At 42.0% G+C, this 21806-nt stretch overlaps 2 protein-coding genes across 2 annotated transcripts in view; both read left to right on the top strand.

Annotated features, from left to right (window-relative positions):
• BEAN1 (brain expressed associated with NEDD4 1) overlaps positions 1 to 10408 on the top strand; it is a gene marked incomplete at its 5' end in the record, with an annotated part of 37411 nt that extends 27003 nt beyond the window's left edge. Inside the window, 3 exons of the mRNA XM_080351956.1 lie at positions 17 to 226; positions 2826 to 2967; positions 9572 to 10408. Coding sequence (XP_080208082.1) covers positions 17 to 226; positions 2826 to 2967; positions 9572 to 9920 — 701 coding nt within the window. The 3' untranslated portion in view covers positions 9921 to 10408. The remainder of the gene's footprint in view (positions 1 to 16; positions 227 to 2825; positions 2968 to 9571) is intronic.
• Positions 10409 to 15427: 5019 nt separating this feature from the next.
• On the top strand, positions 15428 to 20865 carry LOC308044920 (uncharacterized protein). Its single transcript, XM_080351890.1, has 2 exons — positions 15428 to 15777; positions 17941 to 20865. Exons 1-2 carry the CDS (start codon positions 15466 to 15468, stop codon positions 19438 to 19440), a joined length of 1812 nt encoding a protein of 603 aa, XP_080208016.1. The 5' UTR covers positions 15428 to 15465; the 3' UTR covers positions 19441 to 20865.
• Positions 20866 to 21806: the final 941 nt, after the last annotated feature.

Here is a 21806-nt window from a genome sequence, read left to right as displayed (position 1 = left end):
TCTCTCTGCCATACAGAAGTTCACTTGAACCAGAGCAGCCCAACCAGTGAATTCCCCAGCTATGGTGAAAACGGAAATGACACCAGTCTACTCGTTTCACCACTTCTGGTGGCCGGCGTAGTCATCGGACTTGTACTATTTCTATCCTGTGTTACAATCATCATTGGCAGTCTGCGAAAGGATGGACGGTTAAGACACCCACATCTGAGGAGAGATGCTGTTTATGGTAAGATAGATAGTTATACCAAGACAATGCTTAACTTTATTAATATGTGGTGCTATCTGACCTCTGTGCAAGAGTTCAAAGTTAAAATCATTTTAAAAACTGGGTGACCAGTTTACAGGCAGCTTTGTAGTTTAATAGCATCTTTGTGCTGGCACTGAATTCACATGGGGCAAGCTCTATAGTTAATGGTTAACATAAACAAGGGTAATGACGACAGCATTTCTTGAACAGCTTATTTTCCCTTCATATGGTATAAGATTTCTTCTCCATCACTAGACTCCTGATAGTTTATTTTCCTATCCCATTATAGCCTTGATATAACATAAAACAGAATTGTGATCTGTTGGAAAGCCAAGAACTACTGCAGTGTGCACCAACCTACAACAATGACTAGGCAATTACTTCTTTTCTGACCACAAAAGTTAATAACTGGATATAAACAGAACAGGGCAGCAAAATGTCATTACAACTGTCATAGTCATTAATGACATAAATGTCATTACACCTGACATCATTGAAGAGACTTGTTTGCTATCAAAAAAATACCAATTCCTATTCCACCTAACAAAAAATCCCTCATGCTTTAAAAAGATTCAGGAATATGAAGAAGTGAATTGTAGAATTATATTTTCGGGCAATTTGGGGCTTGCTGACCAGGAGTTAAAAGCCACTTGGTAAAGGAAATTACAGTATCCGACTAATTCTATATTTATAGAAAAAACAGTTACCAAAAGTTACTTTTTAAGTCTTTGGCTAGTAAAACTGCAAATTATAAATGGATTAATGAATTGAGTGGAACATCAACAATTTCTGCCATCTGTGGTTAGGCTTCTGTATCTGCAGTTTGTTATGACAGTACAGTTCTTTGCATATTGTTGAGGTTTTTTTCTTTATATAGAAAAGATATTAATAGCGAGCCATATAACAGTGCATTGTCTCAAATATTGATTTAACAGAGGTAAAACAAGTATCCACTGAAGTCAATTTTCCTTCATTTAATTATTTGGACCAGAAATGTTCAAGTCTAAAAGAAGCACATTTCCTAGGATCACTTTGTCCACCTGGATCCAGGAATAGTTAGTTTTGGCTTTTCCAGAAGCATTTATCCAGATAAGTGAATAACATCTATGTTTGGGGAATAAATTTTAGACTTTAGAATAGGTGAAATGCAAACTCCCATGGTAACATACAGAGGGGGAAAAGGGGAAAAAAAAAATCCAAACAACTAATTTATATTATTATTCTAACATCTATTTTTCCTACTTTCCAGAAGCTAAGATTTAGATTAAATAGTTAAACCCAAATTGGAGCTACTGTTTTACCCATGAACAGCAATATTTTGGCACGATAAAATACTGACCATTAAGCTTCAATCACTGTGTTCAAATCTAATTCCATGTTAATTTCAGCTCCTTTCCAAATCCTAAAGCCAGGCAAAAACATAAAGGACAAATTTCAAACTGCTCGTTAGAAGTAACAATGCCAGAGAAATGGAAAAAGCACGGTGATATTGTCAGAGAAATTAAAAAGAATAATCTTAAACTAAATTGTGCAATTCTATATAAGTGGAAATTTTACTTTAGCACATGCCATCCTAATAGAATACCTCAGCATGCTTCCACTGGCCAGCATGGGAGCAGCAGGAGTCACTGGGAAGTTGGCTGCTGTCCCTGCCCAAGCCAAAGGAAAGCTCAGTGCATGATAGACTGGATTAGTCCTGGTGAATTCCTCGAGAATCAACTGGCAGAGGTGAAAACTGCCAGAAGGAAGAACAGGCAGTTCAAGTGAGTCCTGCCCTCAATCCTCACTTGAGAGAGCCACTACTTTGATGTCCCTTTAAAAGCTGGCCCTTCTCTCCAGGTAGGATTTGAATGCATTGAGTGAAAAGGAGGGATCACTTTATTTGGAAGACAACGGGGGAAGAGGGGGAGCAGAGATTGCTGCAATTTCCACAACTTGGGGCATTCTTACAGAAATTTACCCTGGAATACTGAACTTTAACTAACTAAGCTCAAAGACAGAAAACAGCACTAACTTCTTGGTGTTTCTGGGGCTATGAAAGCATTAAGAAAGCCATGAAGCAGGCGGCAGGATGATTTTTCTCTACTATTTTCCAGTTTTTCTAGTTTCCTGAGTGTTTTTATTGAGAATAGCATTTTCTCAAGACACATACCTACAATCAAACGCACAAGCCTCCTTTTAAAACCCTTCACAGAACTGACAAGGTTTCAGTGTATGCAGCTCCATGGAACTTCAGCAATCCTGCTGATGTTTGAAGCTGCATGCAGAACTGACGCACCTTTTCAACCTTTGAGGCACAAGAAAAGTTTTAGACACTCATATCTTGCAGGGCAGCACTCAATATACAGTCCCTGTGCCATAGCCTGAAACACCACAGTTCATCTACAGATGATGCTAACGTGCTTTTAAAGGAATAGAAATGTCCTGTGAAACCCGACTGTTGCAGAATACCAGTAATCCCTCTGCCTCGGATAGGTTTGGTTTTCTGATTTATGGCAGTGTATATAAACAGTGATATTGTCTCAGAGAATCCACCATGGAGGAAAAGAGCACCAAGTATTAATTGCTTGTTTTCCAGCTCCAGATGGCTTCTCTTATGGTGACTCTTTTGGAGAGCTGAGATCTACCTGCATGGAAGAGCTTCCCCCAGCTTTTGATTTTGGGTCCTATCTGACTACACTTTCTCAGGTCAACTTCATGTATCCTGATTCACCTCCACGGTAAGCCCTTTTCTAAGATTCTGGGTGTTACAGTCCTGCACTTGCAAAGCCTGTTAAAAATAGAAAATAAAACTGCTAGACCTATACTCACTACAAAAGTGCACGTCACACAAACTCTAAAGACAGACAGACTGTTTAGTTACAGTTTTCCGTAGCAGATATATCTTTACTAAATAAGGGCATGTGTACAGTCATTCTCATTTACGAGCATTCATATTAAGATTTATCATATTGATGGCATACTAATGAAACACAGAAGCAAAATTAGTCATCAACATCTTTCTTTGAAAGTAATAATTTCACAAGTCAAAGTTTCACTTCCAGATGAAAAACACATACTTTTTTCAAGAACTTTCAGGTTACATTTATTACTGACCTTGAGACTTTCTAAATCAGAAGAAATAAAAAAGAAAAAAGGGAGCCTGGGGGAAGGAAGTCCAAGCAACCTTTAACTATTTCCGTATTTTTCAGCAAATCTCACTTCTCAGCTTTTTTAACCCTGGTATTCTATCAGAAAGCAGAACTGAAGAAAACATACCATTCTGACATACCTAGTAATTGTATTTAACCTCCTGTTTGGGATTGTTCAGCTTATATCAGTAGTCTGTGGAGGAGGAGAACAACTACCATTTTAGCTGTTTAACCAAAATCTACTCTGGAGAGCCATAGCTGCCTGGATTGTAGTAGTATCTTTGGAGAAGAATGTCCTTCAAACATCAGGCAGTTCCTACAACCTGGGAAGGTCACATTGGCAGAAGAGGCTCTTTCCAAAGACAGTTATTCCAGAAATAATACAGCAGCTCCTTCCACATTCGTGTGCCTGCATTCACAGAACGCAAGAACATGAGTGGTAGGAGTCATATTTTAGACCATCTGTTTCTCCTCTGTGTGCCTCCTGCACCTTGAGGTTAATAAAAGAAGGAATTCAGTTACTCCCTCCAATGAACCAACAGAAATCATTTTAAACAGAACATCACTTCAGGCTTTCTGTAGCGCTGTATCTTATAAACAGCAAGTAACAGCTGAACAGACGTGCCCCCTTCTCCTGTTGTGGGTTTTTTCTTCCTTTTAAGCAGACTCTGGTTTGAGTTAAACCAACCAGCCCTTTTCTGACTGCTTATATACATTTGCATTATACAGCAAGTCAGCAGTAAGAAAATAAAACATATAGATCTTTGCTTTTTCTGTTCTGTGCATGTTCTACAAGCAATCCTTTACATATTACGAAGGCATACTACTACATGATAAATGGGCTTTTAGAGATGGTGTAAATATTTTAGCAGAAAGCTCACATGTGAAAAATTATTCTGAGCCTAGTATCTAAATTTGAAGAACTTCATATAAATCCACTTAAAAATTTAGACTGGTTTTTGGACCCACACCCACAAATCTTTACTAACAGAAGCCATCCAGATGACACCCAAGCAATAGCTTGAGTGGACAGTTGGCCACGTTTCCAAGAACAAGCTCAGACTCCTGTGATCAAGCTCTGAGAATATATTTCTTTAGCAGACAGATCTCCTAAGATTCTACCCAAAGGTTGCTTCCATTCTGAGTTTGAAACAGCTCCAAAGAAAGATTTTCCACCTCTATGGAGTTCTCTGGAAGGAGGTACACGAGCACTAGATGATCTGTGCTTTCCTGTAAATTCTCCAGCTACTTCTGTAATAAGCCCGGCACAAGGTAACTGTCTTGTGTCTTACCTTGCCTTAAGAAACTATTCTGGGCCATCAGTACTAGGATCAGAGAGACAAAGGTGTCCAACCACTGCCTCCTCAAGATTCCCTTCTGGGCTGAGTGGACTGCATCCCTGAGGGGCCCAAGACCCAACTCAATATGCACAAGGTTCTCCATCACAGGTCAAAAGTAAAGATTATTGTTAATGGTTTTGCTGTTTTCTCACTGCTACCATAGTTAAATATTTTAGAAAAGGTAGCTTTGGCAAATCATCAAAACCCTAAATTTTACATTTTAGCAACACAACTTGGAGAAAACTTCAGGGAAAGTAGAGCTTAGCAGATGGCTGAAAACAATGCTACATAGAGAGACATTAAACTTACTATTAATACATTATATAGTCCATTGTAACTGACTGTTCAGGACAGCACTGGATGGGAAGTATTGTATGAATACATTGCATTATGTAAAAGTCAAAAAAATTTCTGTATAGCTACCTTTACACTCTCCTCTCTGGCATAACATTAAAGTGCATTTTTATCTAATTAGTAGAGCGTGGAGTTTATTTGGACTGATGGGTGCTAACAGCAGGAAAACTGACTGTCAGACGTGGCCTTGAAGCATAAACAAGACATGCTTGACCTTGTCCATTTAAAATATTAACTCACTAGGATCAATCTTGTTACATATGATAAGGTTTTGAGGAGTAGGTTTACTGAAATGTAGCACTGGCTAAATTAATGCAATTCCTCCCTCTAATTAATGCAACGCAAGATGTAATTTAAAGCTAAACTAGCATGCCCAAAAGCTAATAACGCAACTGTAGCATAAACAGAACAGAAATGAAGAGCAGCAAGGAAGGCAGCTGCATTGGCAAATAACTCTCAACACATATTTGAAGTGAAAGAGTTCAGAGAGCGAAAATTCGTGTCTTGCTGCTACAGGCAGACACCGAGCTTCATGCAACCGCATTGTTCCAATACAGCCCGCAAGAGGCAACAGCAGTCCGCTGCGGACAGGTGCTGTGGAGCCAAGTCTTCAAAAACATACCATTTTTGCTAAATTACACTTTCTGGAAAGATATCTGTAGAAAGAACAACACCTCTAGTGATTATAATCAGTCTAGAATGCTTATATGAGATTTTACAGCTGGACTTTAAACCATTAAATGAGTGGAAAAAGAGTTTTAGGGGAAGGCTGATGAAACAAAGAATCAAAGAGCTCCCATTTCTTTGGCTGAGGGAGAGCTAACTATTCAGGACTGCCCACTCTTGACTCTCCAGTAGAAAGTCCAATACAAACGGTAATCAACTGCAAGAAATGATTGCTATTACAATATTTTATAAGTAATCCTTTAAAACTTTTGAGGAACGATTTTCCAACCACCAACATACAGGTACAGTGGGTGCCTGTCAAACTGTGTATTACTTCTTTTGTATTTCCTTAGAATCCTCTAATCATAAAAGATGGGGTAAAGACTAGATGCATAAGGTAACGTATTCAGGTCTCTTTGAAGAAGAGACTGCTTTCCTGTCTGCAGAATAAAATTCATGCTTGTAGTGTTGATAATTCATTAGTTATACTACAGGAACACCTCTCTAACAGCACGCTGAAAGCACAACCAAATTACTGAGGCTGTTAAACAGAGGGGGAAAAACAAACAAACAAAACCATAACAAAAAACAATCAGAGGCTAGGGAAAAAATACAAAGTCAAAGTGGCTTGTATGACCTTAATTAATCTGCTTTCTGTCCTCAACAGAAAACATCAGGAACCTTATCTGTAGCTTCTGCTACTAGTATCACAGAAATAGCTCTTTACAATATCAGCATTATAAAGATACCATGCTTAGAAGAAAGTATGGGAAACTGAGTATCAAGATCATAAAAAAAAGAAGCTATAATCTTTGAACAATTTGTAGTTGCTTCCTTGGCCATAGCAAACTACTACAGCTTTGAAGGTGCCAAAAAGTCACTTAATTGAAAATCTGGCATGTGTTCTTTACTGCCCTATTCAATTTTTAAAATGTGAACTCAACTGCCAAAAATGAGAGAGGGAACATTACTTGCATTGGAATTTGGAGAAAAATAATTATTTTTTACCTGTCATACATATGAAAAGAGTGCCCTAACACTAATATATTGATATTTGGAACTAAACACTAAAATGCCAGGTCTTAAATACCATAGTTGCTACCCATTTGCCTTAGTGCTTAAAAGTCTCCTTCACAAAACATCATATTGCTATTTATCCCAACAAGCATTTAGCTACAGTCCATGAAAGATATTAAATTAAATCCAAGGGAAAGAAATGCAGATGATCAGATAACAGTAAGTAGAAGGTCCATGCTGTGCCCATTTCTCTTTAGATGAGTGGCAGACTTCCCTTGTGCTGGGCCCAGACTCAGCATCAGGAGACTGAAAAGCTTTTTCCCTTTTGTATCTCCTCAAAAGGATTTAAAATTTTCCACCTCGAAACTCACATTACTGTGGGCTTTTCAAAACTGAAACTCTTTTACTATGGTAACAGGACCCAGTAGGTGCTCTTCATTAGCCTGATTAAGTCAGTCAAAATCTGTGGAAAGATTTTAAATCAATTCATTAGGCTTTGGTTTAGCAAAACGTAAATTAAGTAAAGATGCAGCTCATAGTAAGTAATCCTGCAAAGAGCAGCTCTTCCTTTACTCTCACTGAGTTCACAGAGTTGGGGACATCAGGTCACTGATCTCCGACTGAGGTCTGAGATCTTTTAAAAGAGTATCAGGTATGCTTGAAAGCTTCAGTGGGTTTAGTAGGGGCTGGACTGAAATCTTTTCCATGTGCGATACAAAACCAAGTCAACCTTCTGTGTGCTGGGACTTGTTTCTGAAGTATCTAGAAGCCGTATTCAGGATCTTCAGAACAGTTACGTCTTTAAATACCATTCTTTCTGATGGGGAAATCAACATTTTCTAGTCTGAATTTAAAACCATTGTCCTCACAAACATAAAAGATAAAAAGGAGATAAAAATAAAAACACCCGTGGATATTTGAGTTACTTAATAATCTAATACTAAGATTTTACTTTCTTATCCCTTCCCCAAAATCCACTTCCATCACCCAGACTAGGAACAATACCATCAAAATCAACAGGAGCTCTCAGGGAAAGGTATGAACGAGTGCAGCAGAATCAAGTATTTTTCTAAGGCAGGGCCTCCATGGGCGATCACAGTAGATTTGAGCTCACTCTAGCCAGTGGAAGCTGCTCTGCTGCAAGCCACTTGCAATCTATAAGTAGGGTTTATTAGCTTGGGTTTAGCCTGGCAGTAATGCAATTACAGGGGTCAGAAAGACTGCCTGCCATCTACGGGAAGACATACACTAAATATCCTAAGTTTCAGGAAATATCCTAGATCTTAATAGCTCTGCAGTTACAGTGGCTGAGAAAATGGGTTCTTAATTTGTCTGGCTCCAGCTGAGTTGTTTTTCAGGCAAAGATTTTTATAGGAGACATTCCCCCCTTCAGAATTGGATTTATAATGATCCTGATACAGTTGAAAAACATAGCCACAAACAAAGTAAGTCCAACATTTAAGATCATGATGTTATGACTCTTTCTCACTTTTGCTTGTAGCCAATAAGCCAGGAAAACAGGACTTTCCTTCAGACCACTAGACCTGGGCTGGTTTGATAGCACAAGTGGAGTCAGCTTTAGTTCATAGGCTAACAGGTGACGCTGGGATGGCCAGACAATGGGCCACCCAGATAACAGACCAGATTCGCCACTTCTGGTTCAGCGCCAAGCCTGCCAGATCACCTCCTGGTCCTTGGGGCCACAGCACAATCTGTGCAAGCCCTTAGGCTCAACGCACTGGGCAGCACCAGCACAGTACAGTACAAAAACGTGGAGCCTGCTCATGTCCATTCCATCCCATTTGTGCAACACAGAACATGGGAGAACACACACACAAAGACATGCTGGTCTATCCAGGCTCATTATTTACTCTTCTGGGGCCTCCCTAGGCTGTGCAGTCCAAGCTGCAATCTGAAGTGTCAGTCTGCCCTTACACCAGGACAGCAAACACTGAGCGCAGCAATGCAGCGTGGAGGTAATGGTTTCCCCTGCCTCTAGCTTGGTGGCACAGGCAGAACTACGAAGCCTGGATAGAGCCGAGCTGGTTCCTCATGGAAATCCCACAAATCAATCTGTCTTGCATTCCTCCTTTTCAGGAGGAACTTGACAGGGAATCTGATAAGCCCCAGAATTACCAGCATGAGTCTGTCAATATTATTCATTGCAGCTCTACACTTTAGCAACAAATCCTGCTGCCTCTGCCAGCACAGATCTGCAACCCAGATGACCCACCGCATGTAACTGCTGGCTGACCACCAGAGGCCTGTGAGCCAGAAGGACAGCATTTGATGCATCAGTCTAGCCTCCATCTATTGCTCTCTACCTTATTTCATAACTGTCAAATGGCAACACCACTTCCTTTTTCCCCAGCCATTTTTTAACGTAGCTGCTCACAAGCTACTGAGAGCAGGAATGAGCCCCTGCTGTGTCACACCTACAGCAACTGGTGCAGCGTGCACAGCTTTGTGTGAGCCAGCAGCATTAGTGCTCCTGCTCCTGTGTGACCCACCGTAGGGAGCTGGGCTTATCCCCAGGCACCTCGGCATAACAGTGCTGCCACAGATATTACTTTCATGCAGGAGGATGGGGTCTGAACTTTCACCGAGACCTCTGGGGTTATCTTGAGGTATTTGGAGATGTGCTTTTAAGTACTATGCTCTCAAGGTCTCACATAGCAGGATAAGCAAAGATGTGGGCTGAGTGACAAAACACCAGAAGATCCTTTTCTTCTCACTTTACCTGCTCTTGTTATGCTGAAAATAATGTACTGTGGCATTTTTCACAGGAATCTAATGAGATTTTTTTTTTCTTTCAGCTACGATGAATGTGTTGGGCCAGGAGCAACACAAATATACATTCCCACAGATGATCCCCCCCCATATTCTCTTACGGACCCTTGTCAAAGAAATGAAATATCTATAAACATTAGCCTGGAAGAAGCAGCAGCATCTGGGGCTACAGGACAGGGTGCAAATTATGCAGTCACGCTGCAGGACTTGCAGCAGCCAATTTCATCCATCTCTCTGTCATCGCTCGCTCTGGAGGCTGCTCCGCTGTACGAGACAGTGGTGTGTGAACAGAATATCCCCATCCCACTTGTTCCAATGGAAGTACTGAAAAATTCTTCCACTGACTACCAGACCCTTTTGAACCAAATCATGTGAATAAAAGCGGCTCTTTCCTTCAATTCTTCTGAAGAACTCAGACTGACAAAAACTTTTGGAAGAATAAAACCTCTGAATGTTTTACATATTTTGTATCTTTAAGCAGGGATGCAATGGGATTAATGGGATTTTTCTTTTTCTTTTTTTTTTTTTTACACTGATTTTTGAAACCTAAACTTCCTAAACTTACCTAAACTTCCCTCTTTTGTGTTTCAAAGCGTTCCATGACATCACACAGTATAAAAGAGCAGCAGTGACAGGAAGCGCATTTGACCTTTTTGAAGCATTTCAAAACACATTGAAATCAGCCACTCTTAATGTAGATACATGTTATCCAGTCAAGCCTACATGTTGATTTATGAAACTTTGCATGTTTTAGAGCAGAAGGAAAAAGAAGAGCATTTTGTTGTCTTTGTAGGTATCAGTAGTACATTTCATTCAGTATCTTGGTAACAAAGCATTTTAAAATAATTCTTTGTCTAAATACGTATTTCAGTAGATGGAGATAGAACACTGTGTGCAAAACATGACTATCAGTACAATATTTTGATAGTCACGTTTTCCCTTTGGAAAGCCTGGCCAGTACCAGGTTTTCCAGACCACTGCGAAGCCTGCTGCTAAGGCTTCCTCAAAAGAAACCAACAGCAAGGGATGGAGAGGTGGCAATGGATCCTCAAAGCCCAATTGGCTTTACCTATGGCAGCTGTACTGCAGCTGTGCAGGCCTGAGAGCTACAAGCCCTTCACAGGGATTTGATGTAGCCAAGGGAAGGGCCATCTCTGGAATCCCAGAAGATGCTTCATGCTGATTCCCACACACGACTGCATTTTCAGGCACTAACTGGTCTCCTTTGTCAGTAAAGACCCCATAGGGTTAGAAAGGACCTTAACCTCTAGCAATTAGTATGATATGAATAATAGATGCTGGACTTGGTATGCACAGTAACAGAGAACCTCACTTTGTGCAGAAATCTCTTTTATTAGGCATGATCCTTTTCACTGAAATTTTGCTACCCACAAATCTAGTGTTTGTTCATAGAGCCGGGCTTCTCACACAATCATTGGATAAAAGCATACAAGTTGGAGATGCGCACTAACAGGAACAGCAGCACTAAACTGCAGATGCGAGAGTTTAATCTTGCATGGTACACACGCACCCTATCTCCACTTAAGGACTAAGTTACACATTCAACCAGTACTAGTTAGCCGAGTTATCAGAGGCTGATCTCCACTAAGTCTCTTAGAGGTACCTTCACTGAAAAAACACTTTAGACTGATAAAATGGACTTCAGTTTGCTACCCTCACTGAAGGATATGTAAAAATGAGTATAGTAAATATATAATTGTATTTAAAAGAAAGCATCATCCAAATTATTAAAACTGCACTTAGATTTTCTGTAAATACTAAATGATTTTCAACTGTAATCATCATTCAACACTACAAAGATTGACACAATTATAATTAATACTTAGATGGGAAGTAATGATATGGTTCTTACTGCTGTATAAATTATATCATCACTGAGTCATATGCACATGATGAGATAAGGTAAGTATGCATTTTTTGCTAATTAGATGAGAGTAAATATGTATTTTGCTAAAATAACAGAATTATTTTGCAGTTCAGCAAGATTTTCAATATTCTCAGTATATGATACCCAAAACAAAGTTTCGCAATTTTGCATTGCAAAACTGCTGGCAGGCATTGCCAGAATGTAGGCTATATTTCACATTTGTGTTTTTAACAGATGGACCTATCCCTCTATATAAAGTACTAGTGTAAACAGTTTTATCATATGCAAGGTATCCTGCAATAAGAGAGACAAAACTCTACACCATGTATTGGGGACCAGAAATTAAAACCAAGGTAGAAAGAAACATATCTGTCAGTTTTATTGGCAGGGAAATAAAAACTGAAGGAAAGCAGAGAGGTTTATTTATGCAGAGTAGGACATGCTTTCATAGCAATGTCTTCCTGCAGCTCTTGGAGACCTGCCTAGAACAGGGTAAGGCACTGGGATCAGACCCTTCTTACTTCAGCCTGCTATTGGAGGAGATGGAGGGGGAAATCTAAGAAACAAGTATTAGGAGACAAATGGGCTTCCCGCCCCCCCTCCCCACCACCACTCCCCGCAAAGTGAGTCCCTCTTTTACTTATAACATGGCAAACCTGAAGGTTGTTCTGAAGACAAGCACAGAGAGCTTCTCACATCTGGCAGTCAAACCTCTACTCTGTTATAGATGCTTACAGTTTCTGAACATTTGGGGAAATCCTTTCAATCTTCTTGGCTTTTAACATGACAGGGTTTTCATGACCTTCCACTAACTTTCTATCTGTGAGTAACAAACTAATTGTTAGTAGGCCTCTGATGAAAATGGGAAATTTGTATTTTACCTCATGGTAGAAATGCATTACTAAGATTATAAAACACTAATCAAAGTCTTTCTTTGTTGATAACAGTTACACATCCTTAACATTATGATCTGGATTGTATGTAGCAGCATTGCTTCCAAATAGCTGTCTACTCCCTCTTGTGGCATACCATTTTATAAAGTCCAGTCATATGGTTACGCTACACAGGGTTCATAATGAGGGAATTGTCCATCAAAATAATCCCAGCTGCTTTGTCACACAGCTACGGAAACCCACCAAAACATACACTTCGAAACTGCAGCATTTTTCTAAGTTACCATTGAATGCATAGTTATGTCATTTATCATGAACAAGTACCTTTACAAAACAAACTGTGAATTAAAAGTAAAGTATGCTACCTTCAGTGATACCACGCTCACTTGCAAGAGTGGCTTAATATTTTCTACTCTTGTTAATCTTTTTAGCCAGGTGATACCAAACAAAGTTGTGGGAGAAAAGCATATAAATCCAACCATATACTGCTACAAACAGACAATACTAGACAGAGAAATTTATAGCTCTAAAGCTGCTCTAACAGCCTCTGCTGCTACTACTGGAACACTGTTGAGATTCCTTGTAATGATGCAGTAAGAATATGTTTTCACTTTTTGGAGAATATTTAAGATCCCAGATAAAGCTCGGAAAAACTGACAGTGTCTCCTGATGCTCCTATTAAGAAATTCACATCCTCCTATCAGATTTTATTCTAAACTCTCACATAATTTTAACACCAATCCTAGAACAGACTTAACACAGGCCTTTCGTTTATTACACAATATCTGAAAGGATGTTGTTTAGACATGGTGTTTCTTGCTATAACAATACTGTATTTCTGTAGTCATCTCTTTTGCTTCAATTTTTAGTATACTGATCTTTACACAAAACTTTTAGTAAAGAACATTTATGTATTCAATAAATCTTCTGTGCTTTTTATTTCATCCGTATCACTTTGGGACTATCCACAGCCTTTAGCTGCCTGTTAATCAGGCAACTGTGCAACTGTTGACTGAGCAACGTTGTGGTTCCGCCACTTGCATTTGGATTTTACATTTGTCAGAGATGACAGGAATAAGCAGGCATTGGAGCAGCCTGGTCTCTCCTGCTCAGGACAACAAGTCAGCATGTGCCCAGCCAGGATCAGCCCAGCTCAGCAAGAACAGGAAGGGAAGTGTCTGGGTCACTGTTGGCAGTGATGGGATTGGTACCACACACACCCCACAGAAACAATTAAGCTTCTCTTCTAGAGAGCAGGGTTTTAAAGTATTAGGACCTCCCAAACACAGAACATAAGCCCCATCCTTGGAGGCTGTACTAGGAGACTAACTCAGAGAATAACAATGCAATGATAGCTAGACTGATGAGACAACTCAGTGTTTACTGTATTACACAAATATGCTTTATTGAAAAGTGAAACACTGAAAAGAACCAGCAACAAAGCAAGATTCTCTGTATCACTCTACTAAAACACATCAGGCTTTAAAAAAGGCAGCTATTCAATATATTAACGAGAACTAAAAAGTTTAAAGAATCCAATCTTGCCCCCATGGGAGCAGATGTGCAGAAACATGAAATCCACCCCTTTCATTTGGGTCAATAAAGTTTTGCATATGGTGAGAGGAGAGCTGAGCCCCTGCAGGCACCCGGCTGAGAGCACAGCCCAGCCCGCAGGGTGCGCGGGCACATATGGTAGGGGAGGAAACTCAGACATTGCAGCAGATGGCCAGATGGCCTCGTTTTAACATGTGGTGCTAGTACGGGGATTTGTCTTCCCTTCCCTCTTGGCTAGATCAGCCATTTTTATATAGCAATTATCCATACACGAATTCTACAAAAGTATTTCCTAACAACATTTCACTTGGAATGACAATCAAAAGCATATGTTTTTGGAAAGCCCCCTTGCCTGCAAAGTCAGAGAGAAAACCAGTTTGTTTGCAAAACCACACAGCCACTTTCCACCAAAAAAACCCAAACAAAACAAGGAAAAAACAAACAAACAAACCAATCCAGGACTGCTGTCAAGTAAGCCTGAGATTTCCCTTAATCAGGACAACTCATACATTCCCAGTGGTTAACTGTGAGACAGATATTAATTTTAAAATCTATAATGTAATGAAAACAACCTATAATAAGATGAGCCATTAAAAAAACATCAAGTCGAAGTCACACTTCCAGCAAGTCAAGTCAGTGGAGACACCACTGAAGACACCAGCCCAGCTGGTCTGCAGCAAAAATTAACGTTATGGGAAGCCGATGCCAGCATTAATTTAAGAAATCACACAAGCCCACAACATCATGGCAGCCATAGGAAACAAGTCTAAAATGCAGATTCCAGAAATCAAGATCAGCAAAATCAGCTGGATCAAAGTCAGGCTGGCCTTCCAGCCGCTGGACCCGATTTCCATTTCAAACCCATCCAGGGAAACTCCTCACGCCCCACAGCAGAAGACACGAGTCTCTTTCAGCTGATTGTTGCCCAAACCTAGTCCGGGAATTCAGAGGCAACATACAATAAAAACAGTAACAACGCAGACAGAAGGAACGCGCTGTTACAGGTGCTCTCATTTCACTCCACAGCACAATTACCACCAGGGCAGCTTTCACCCTCACACCAGCGCTTGAGCACCGCGTCTCACCTGCCTGGGCAGCCCCTCCGCGGGGCTCGTGGTCTGCCGGGAGAGCAGTCGGGGCCACGGCGGATGAAACACGCGGGAGCGGGAGCGGGAGCGGGAGCAGGAGCAGGAGCAGGAGCAGGAGCAGGAGCAGGAGCAGGAGCAGGAGCAGGAGCAGGAGCAGGAGCAGGAGCAGGAGCAGGAGCAGGAGCAGGAGCAGGCCCGGGGCGGCGGGTCGGGTCGGGTCGCGCCGCTCTCACCTCAGCGCTGCTGCCGCCGCCACACGACGCCTCGCGCGGCGCTGCCACGCGGCTGTACCGAGGCGACGCCAGCCCACGCGCCACCCCGCGCGTGCACCGCCCCCTCCGCCCTCCCGCCTTTCACTTTCAGTTCGCCGGGGCACCCGCCCCCCGGCCATGACTGACACCGCGGGCCACCACTGACCGCCCGGCGCGCCGGCGGAGTGGCCAATGGGGGGGCCGAGCGGCTCCGCGGCCGGGCGGCCCGGCCGGTCTGGCGCCGCCATGAAGGAGCTGGCGGCGGCGGCCGAGGAGGAGCTGCTGCGGGACTACCTGGCGTACTATGCGGCCCAGGGGGCGGGGGGGACGCTGGCGGTGTGCGACGAGGCCTCCCTGAAGGCGAGGGCGCGCCGGCTGCTGGGCCCGCGGCGGCGCGGCGCCCTGGACGTGTGCGGCCTGGCGGAGCAGTGCCGGCGGCACCGGGGCGAGCGGGGCGGCAACGTCCTCCGGGCCCTGCTGAAGGCGCTGGAGGTGCTGGAGCTACTCTGCGTCAACCTGCTCCTCTCCCCGTGGCGGAAAGAGATCAGGTCGCTAAAGGTAGGGAGGCGCCGCGGAGCTCGGGCGGGGGCTCAGCCAGCCCGGAGGGCTCGTCCGGCCCGGCGGCCGCGGGGATTTGCGGCCGCGTCCCCGGGCTGTGGCGCAGGAGGGCCGGCAGCTGTCCCGGGGGCTGGGAAGCAGCCTTTGCGAGCCCGTCGTGCACGGTGAGGGGAGCCTGGAGGTGCCCGTTGGCCTTTGCAGGCCGAGGCCTCCAGGGGCCTTCCCAGGAGTGCGAGTTCAGGGGTTTGGACACGGAGACCTTCGGTTATTGTGAGACCGCAAAGAAGTTATAAGGTGCGATGAAATGCTTAGACTGTCATTATTCAGTGTGTTCACCTTGATTTGCCTGTAAGGAGAGGACGCTTTCTAGCATTAGTTATCCCTTTTGCTAATGGTTTGATGCCAAAGGCAGGTGGGACAGTGTCTCTCCTGTCCAGTGATATCACCAACATGTCCTGGCGCTGGTGACTGCAGCTCGTTATCGGGGTAGGTAAAAACCCTTCAAAAGAGGAAATACTGCTGCTTTTTACAGCAAGGAGGTCAAGGTTACCCCTTTTCCCTAGCATGCTGAACACATCTCATTGCCCAGAAGAGACAGCAATCTTCAACACAGGCAAAATCTACTTGTAGTTAATCAAAATCCCTGAACACCCAAAACTTATTTCCCTTCCTACAGCAACAGGTGCTGCTGACGTAAAGCCATTTCTTTCCTTCTTCCTACCATTAAGTCTCATCTGCGTATTCTCAAACAGCTCTAGATTCTTATTCTCCCCATTTGTCTACTTAAAACAGGGCAAAGTATAAGATAATAAGGTCTGCAATTAGCAAGTTTAGCTTTTCGTAATGCAAGAATCTTAGGCTTCATTAATAAAGAATTTTTGAAGACCGCTGCAGGTAATCCAAAGTGCAAAACAGCCTGCTCAAGGCCTGAAATAATTCTACTGCAAGGCAGAAGTTGGAGAACCACCTTGTGTATGTAAAGGTTTGATAAGAAGTTACTGGCTGTATGCAGAATACTACTTCATGTATTTCCTGCCTCTCACCCGCGCTGATGTCACCCCCTGCAGTGCCTGCTCCCCACTTCCCCTCTAGAAAGAACAGAAGCTGGGGAGTAAAAGGCACAGTTGACAACTATTGAGAATGGACTGAGGCTCAGTCCTACATTATAGTGTAGCCTTTTAGGTTAATGGCTTTTTTGGGAGTCAGTTTTGTTCTCCTCCAAGCTTGTGCTTGTGAGACCAGTGCTTAGGTCTCAGAATGAGAAGCAGTTAAGTTAGTCTCAAGCAAAGCAGCCTGAAAATAAGGTACGCTGATTGTGGAAGTGCTGACTTGGCATTCCTACCTCCATTCTGTTCTGCCCCATGTGGGGTTGGTCATGCTTAGGTCAGTATAGTCTCTCCTATCATAACATTTCAGACAAAACCAAAAACCACTTCCAGTTTACAAACTAGGCTTCATGCCGGAGTAACTCCAAAACTGAGCAAATGCTGAACAATTTAAGTTGTTACAAGCAGCAGCATTTTATTCAAGTCATGTTTTGCAGACAGCTTGTGCAAAGAGTATGTTCTGGCGATATTTCTGCTAGAATAGTTTCCCTTCAAAAAAAGTGCTTTCAGAGCAATAACAACTTAATTTGGGGGTAGTAAAGTTACAGCAGAAGTCTGAACCATGGAAAAATAAAATGTTTCAGTCTTGTAAACAATTAAGAAATATGATTAACAGTGAGTGCATCATGTCTGTTTTTTTAGGAAAATATTAGACCTCAGTGATTTATTCTATGAATCTTTGTTTAAATAATTTCTGTTCTTCAGGAAAGCACATAAGTTTTATTGCTGAGTTTCTCTAGTTTGACTAAAATGATTTTTTACTCTCTTCCTTTTTCAATATTGATGGTCTTCGCCAGTATCTCAGCAGGTTTAAATTGGCATAACTTCACTGAAATGAACGTGCTATAGCAAAGTTATAATGCTTGAGGGGCTGACAAAATAATGCTGTTAGAAAAGCCTCACTATGATTCAAAATTCAGACTTTTAGGAACATAGTTTTTTAAAAGATTTAAATAATTTTTGAAGTACTTTTGATTTTTTTCAGAAGTCTTTCACACTTCCCTCTACCCCATCCCCTCAGTGTTCATCTGTTTTTCAATGTTGCATTCTGTTTCAGACATTCACCGGTAATTTTGTCTACTATATTCAATCTGTGCTCCCAGATGACATTGTAAAAACAGTACTGGAGAAAATAGGTTACATTGCAACAACAGCAACGGAGTTTTCACTTGTCAAACAGAGAAACAATGAGGAAACAAAGCAGACTGCATTTGAAATATTCCTGGCAAGAAATGAGTGTGAAACCATCCTTGAAATGACAAATGAAGAAAAACATGGCAATTTGGAGAAGACTCTGCAGAAGAGAACACAAACGCACCAGCATCATGGAGATAAGGACAAAGAGGATCAGACAACCCAGAGAGAAGATGCTGAAAATATAGAAAATAAAGAAAACAGTGAGACATCTTTGTGCCTTACTACTCAACAGAAATCCTCAACTAAGAGCAATATATCCTTTGAAGCTGCTGGGAATCTGAAGATCAAAGATGACGTGCCTCAGTTAGCAGTTTCTCAATCCGCTAACAGGCTTCAGGAACACCAAAGGCAAGTCATTAACACTGCACATTTTCCGGGCAAATGCTCAGACAGTGAGGACTTCTTGATCAAATATAGTGACATTGTCATAAGACAAACCCCTATTTTCAATGAGAATCTTTCTCCAAAAGCTTTTGAAAAAAAGCCAAGAGCCAGTCTAAGTGAAGAATGTGTTTTGGCAGTCACTGCAGAGTCAACTGCAAATGAGATGAGGCCTGTGCCACTCTCACCAGGAGCAAGTGGTCCGCCAGCATTTGCAATATTTGCTGACAGCTCTTGTGACATCAAAAACACTTCGGAGTACAAAGCTCAAGAAGTCCCTGAAGAATCAATTGAAGCAGAAATTAATGATGCCATAAATTGCATAGACCTGGATCCTGCAGATGAACCCAATGAGCTGAAGTCTCTGCCGTATGAGGACATCGCACCTGTCCAAAACTGCAGTGTCCCCAGGGAAAATGAAGTTTGTGAGCTCTCTTTAACCTTCACAAAACTACAAATCAAAGACACTGAAGAAGACCTTAGGTATCCAGTAGAGGAAACTGGTCAGCCTGAGTCAGTATCATGTGCAAGTGACAGGAATGTACCAGAATTTAATAATTTCAAAACAAAATGTACACATCTGACTAACACTCAGATGCACAACAGAGCAGCGGCACATATTGAGCCATCTTCACATCTATGCTGCACACCTGAGAACACAGAGGATCCCACTACTGGTTCTGATAGCAAGAGGCTGCTGATGGATACTGCTAATGCACATACAGCTGCTGAGTGCTTCAGACACATTCGAGAGCCCCCTAACCTCACCTACATTCCACCACAAAGTATTGATGTTCGGGCTTCGTGCATCAGAAGGATCAGTGCACAGGGCAGAAGGAACCTCTTGCAGCCTGAACGTGACTCTCCTGAATCCAGTCAAGTAAAGCTGGAGAACTATGATTCAAAAGCAAGTGAAATCCAGGAGCCTTATGTTATTATTGACAAAACTGACCAAGGAATGTTATGCCATTACACTTGATTGCACCAGTGTTTTATTTGTAATTTGCCTGGGTTTTTTCCTCTTGCTTGTGGCCTTGATCATCTTTTCAAACAGATGGTTGGCTTTGTAAGCAGTTTAAAAAAACAAAACAAAACCAAAAAAACCACCACCAGTTTTGCACAGTAAAAAGGGGAAGTAGTTGAGCAAATTCTTAATGGCCCCTTCTCATCTGGAACCTTTGGCACTGAAAACTGAATGGTCATCTTTCTAAAGCATAGGCAACTTCCATAAATTTAAGTCCATTTAATTCATTAGCAAGAGTCCTTCTGGCAGTACTTAATGTGAGCCAGGTTTCTTCAGTTAAGCATGCTTCTACTTCCCTCCCCCCCTTTTTTTTTGCTTTACAGACCTGTTCCTGGAGTATTCTTCAAGTATAGCATGCTACACAATGGCAGAAACAGGTAAATATTTCTAAACTGGAAGACCCAATTTTATAGCTTGACAAATACTATACTGGAGTGTACTTCTGTTAACTCCTCACATTCCTATGAAGCTGTGCTCTGAGCTAATCTTTCTCCTGTTTTCAGTTGAAAATAAGTTTAGAAAGTTTTATAACATTCCTTTACGTTTAAAGAAGGAAATGGCCCTGTGAACACTTTTATTTTTAGTTTTGCTACTGCTACCAGCAGCAGCAGAAGGTGGGGTTTTATTTACCAAGCTGTCAATTGCTCAGAGACTGTCTGGTCATCCGTCTGCTTGTGGGAGGTGGCCAGTTACTGTCATTGCATCACTTTTTCCCCCTTGCTCTTCACTTATTAAACCTCTATATTGACCCAAAAGCTCTCTGCATTTTGCTCTTCCCATTCTCCCCTGCCCTGGTGGGGAAGGGGGCAGCAAGCAGCTCTGTAGGTGTGTAGCTGCTACCTGGGTCAACTTAACACAGCCTCCTTGCTCTTCAAGTACCCATCTGTTCTTCCTAACCATTTTGGTTTTTATAAGCTGTATTTTTCCCCCTGTGGGGGTTATTAAAATTATGTGTTTTAAAACTCATATTGTGTCTGTTACTCAGGAACTCTAATTTAAAACCTCAAAACCCAAAACTCAAAAAAGAAGATGTCTCCAAAGCATTCAGATGACCACCAGTACTACATGATTCATAAACCTAACATCCCATTTTTATCTTTACTGTAGCTGTACTTAACAGCAACTTACTTACACATGAAAACCAATACAAAAGAAAACTAAGGCTACCACTTGAAAGACACCAACTCAGACATCTAACTCCATTAATGCCATACTCCTACCCTTCATTAAACTCATTAACATCTACTGTGAGAAACATTTTTAAGTCATTTCTAAACTTCCTCTGATGGGGCTGTACACAATTGCTTCAGTCTTCAAGTTACCTGGCATAGAGGAGACAAATTTCTTAACTCTTCCCCTGTCTGAGCAGAGTTTTGGACCAGCATGTCCAGGACCTTATGAACAATCCCACATAATAACTCAGAGGTTCTTTGAGAAGTGAGGAAGCATAGCACAAACTTGCTAACAGTGCACCATAGTCCACAGCTCTGCCGCGTCACCGGAACACTGGTGGAGATAGCAACAATATTATAATGAATATGGGTTTTGGTTTTGAACAGTGCCCACCAAACAGTTAAACTGCACAAAATTTATTGAATACAAAATAGCCATGTTTTGAGTCTACTTTTTGTTAATGTTTGAGTACCCGGATTGAAGAAGAGTCTCTTCTTTATGACAGACTGGCCAGGACTGGTAAGTGTTCTGTCTGCCTTTGTAGGGAGAGCTACTGTGCACTTAAAGTCTTAGAGATATTTTCATCTGAGCTTCTTATTGCCATGGGAACACCTTTAACTTCCCTTCCTGTAAAAATGGCAGAGGTTTGAGGTGTTGTACCAGAAACTACTTTTATATTTTCAAATTTCCAGCATCTCAAGAGACAAGTGCTTTACAGTTAGATGCTTGTGAAAAGATGGGATTTGAAAACCTGCTGAAATAAAATGTAAGTCGTATTTAAGAGGCCTTAGGCAGTAGTCCTTTGTGCAACTGCTTCCACATCAGTAAGATAGAACTGGATTTAAAATGTTAGTTGTAAATACAGTCAAGACTTGAGACAAGGGACAGATAAAAGGGACCATAAGATTTCTCACCCCATCTGCCAGTATCCTCCTGCCACTGTTGGTAGTAGCCACTGCACCACTCCTTGACTAATCAACTTAAATAAGAGCAGCCAGTCAAGCAGCACTGCTAGCCAGCTAGAGGGCTGCCTGGGCACCTTTCTAAAAGGAAGGTTATCTGTTTGTAAAATGTATGCCTACCCTTCGGTGGGCTGTCAGCTTCAATTGCGCTACAGCTGGTCCTGATTGCCTAGGAATTGAATGGGG

This window comes from Nesoenas mayeri (assembly GCF_963082525.1).
Source record: "Nesoenas mayeri genome assembly, chromosome: 12".
Classification (NCBI taxonomy): domain Eukaryota; kingdom Metazoa; phylum Chordata; class Aves; order Columbiformes; family Columbidae; genus Nesoenas; species Nesoenas mayeri.
This window is presented reverse-complemented; position numbering and strand designations above follow the sequence as displayed.

What these genes read in the sequence shown, in the direction of transcription:
- LOC308044920 (XM_080351890.1), top strand. Translation starts at nt 15,466, where the DNA reads ATGAAGGAGCTGGCGGCGGCGGCCGAGGAGGAGCTGCTGCGGGACTAC. An exon ending in AAGAGATCAGGTCGCTAAAG is followed by an intron (nt 15,778 to 17,940) that starts GTAGGGAGGCGC and finishes ATTCTGTTTCAG; the next exon opens with ACATTCACCGGTAATTTTGT.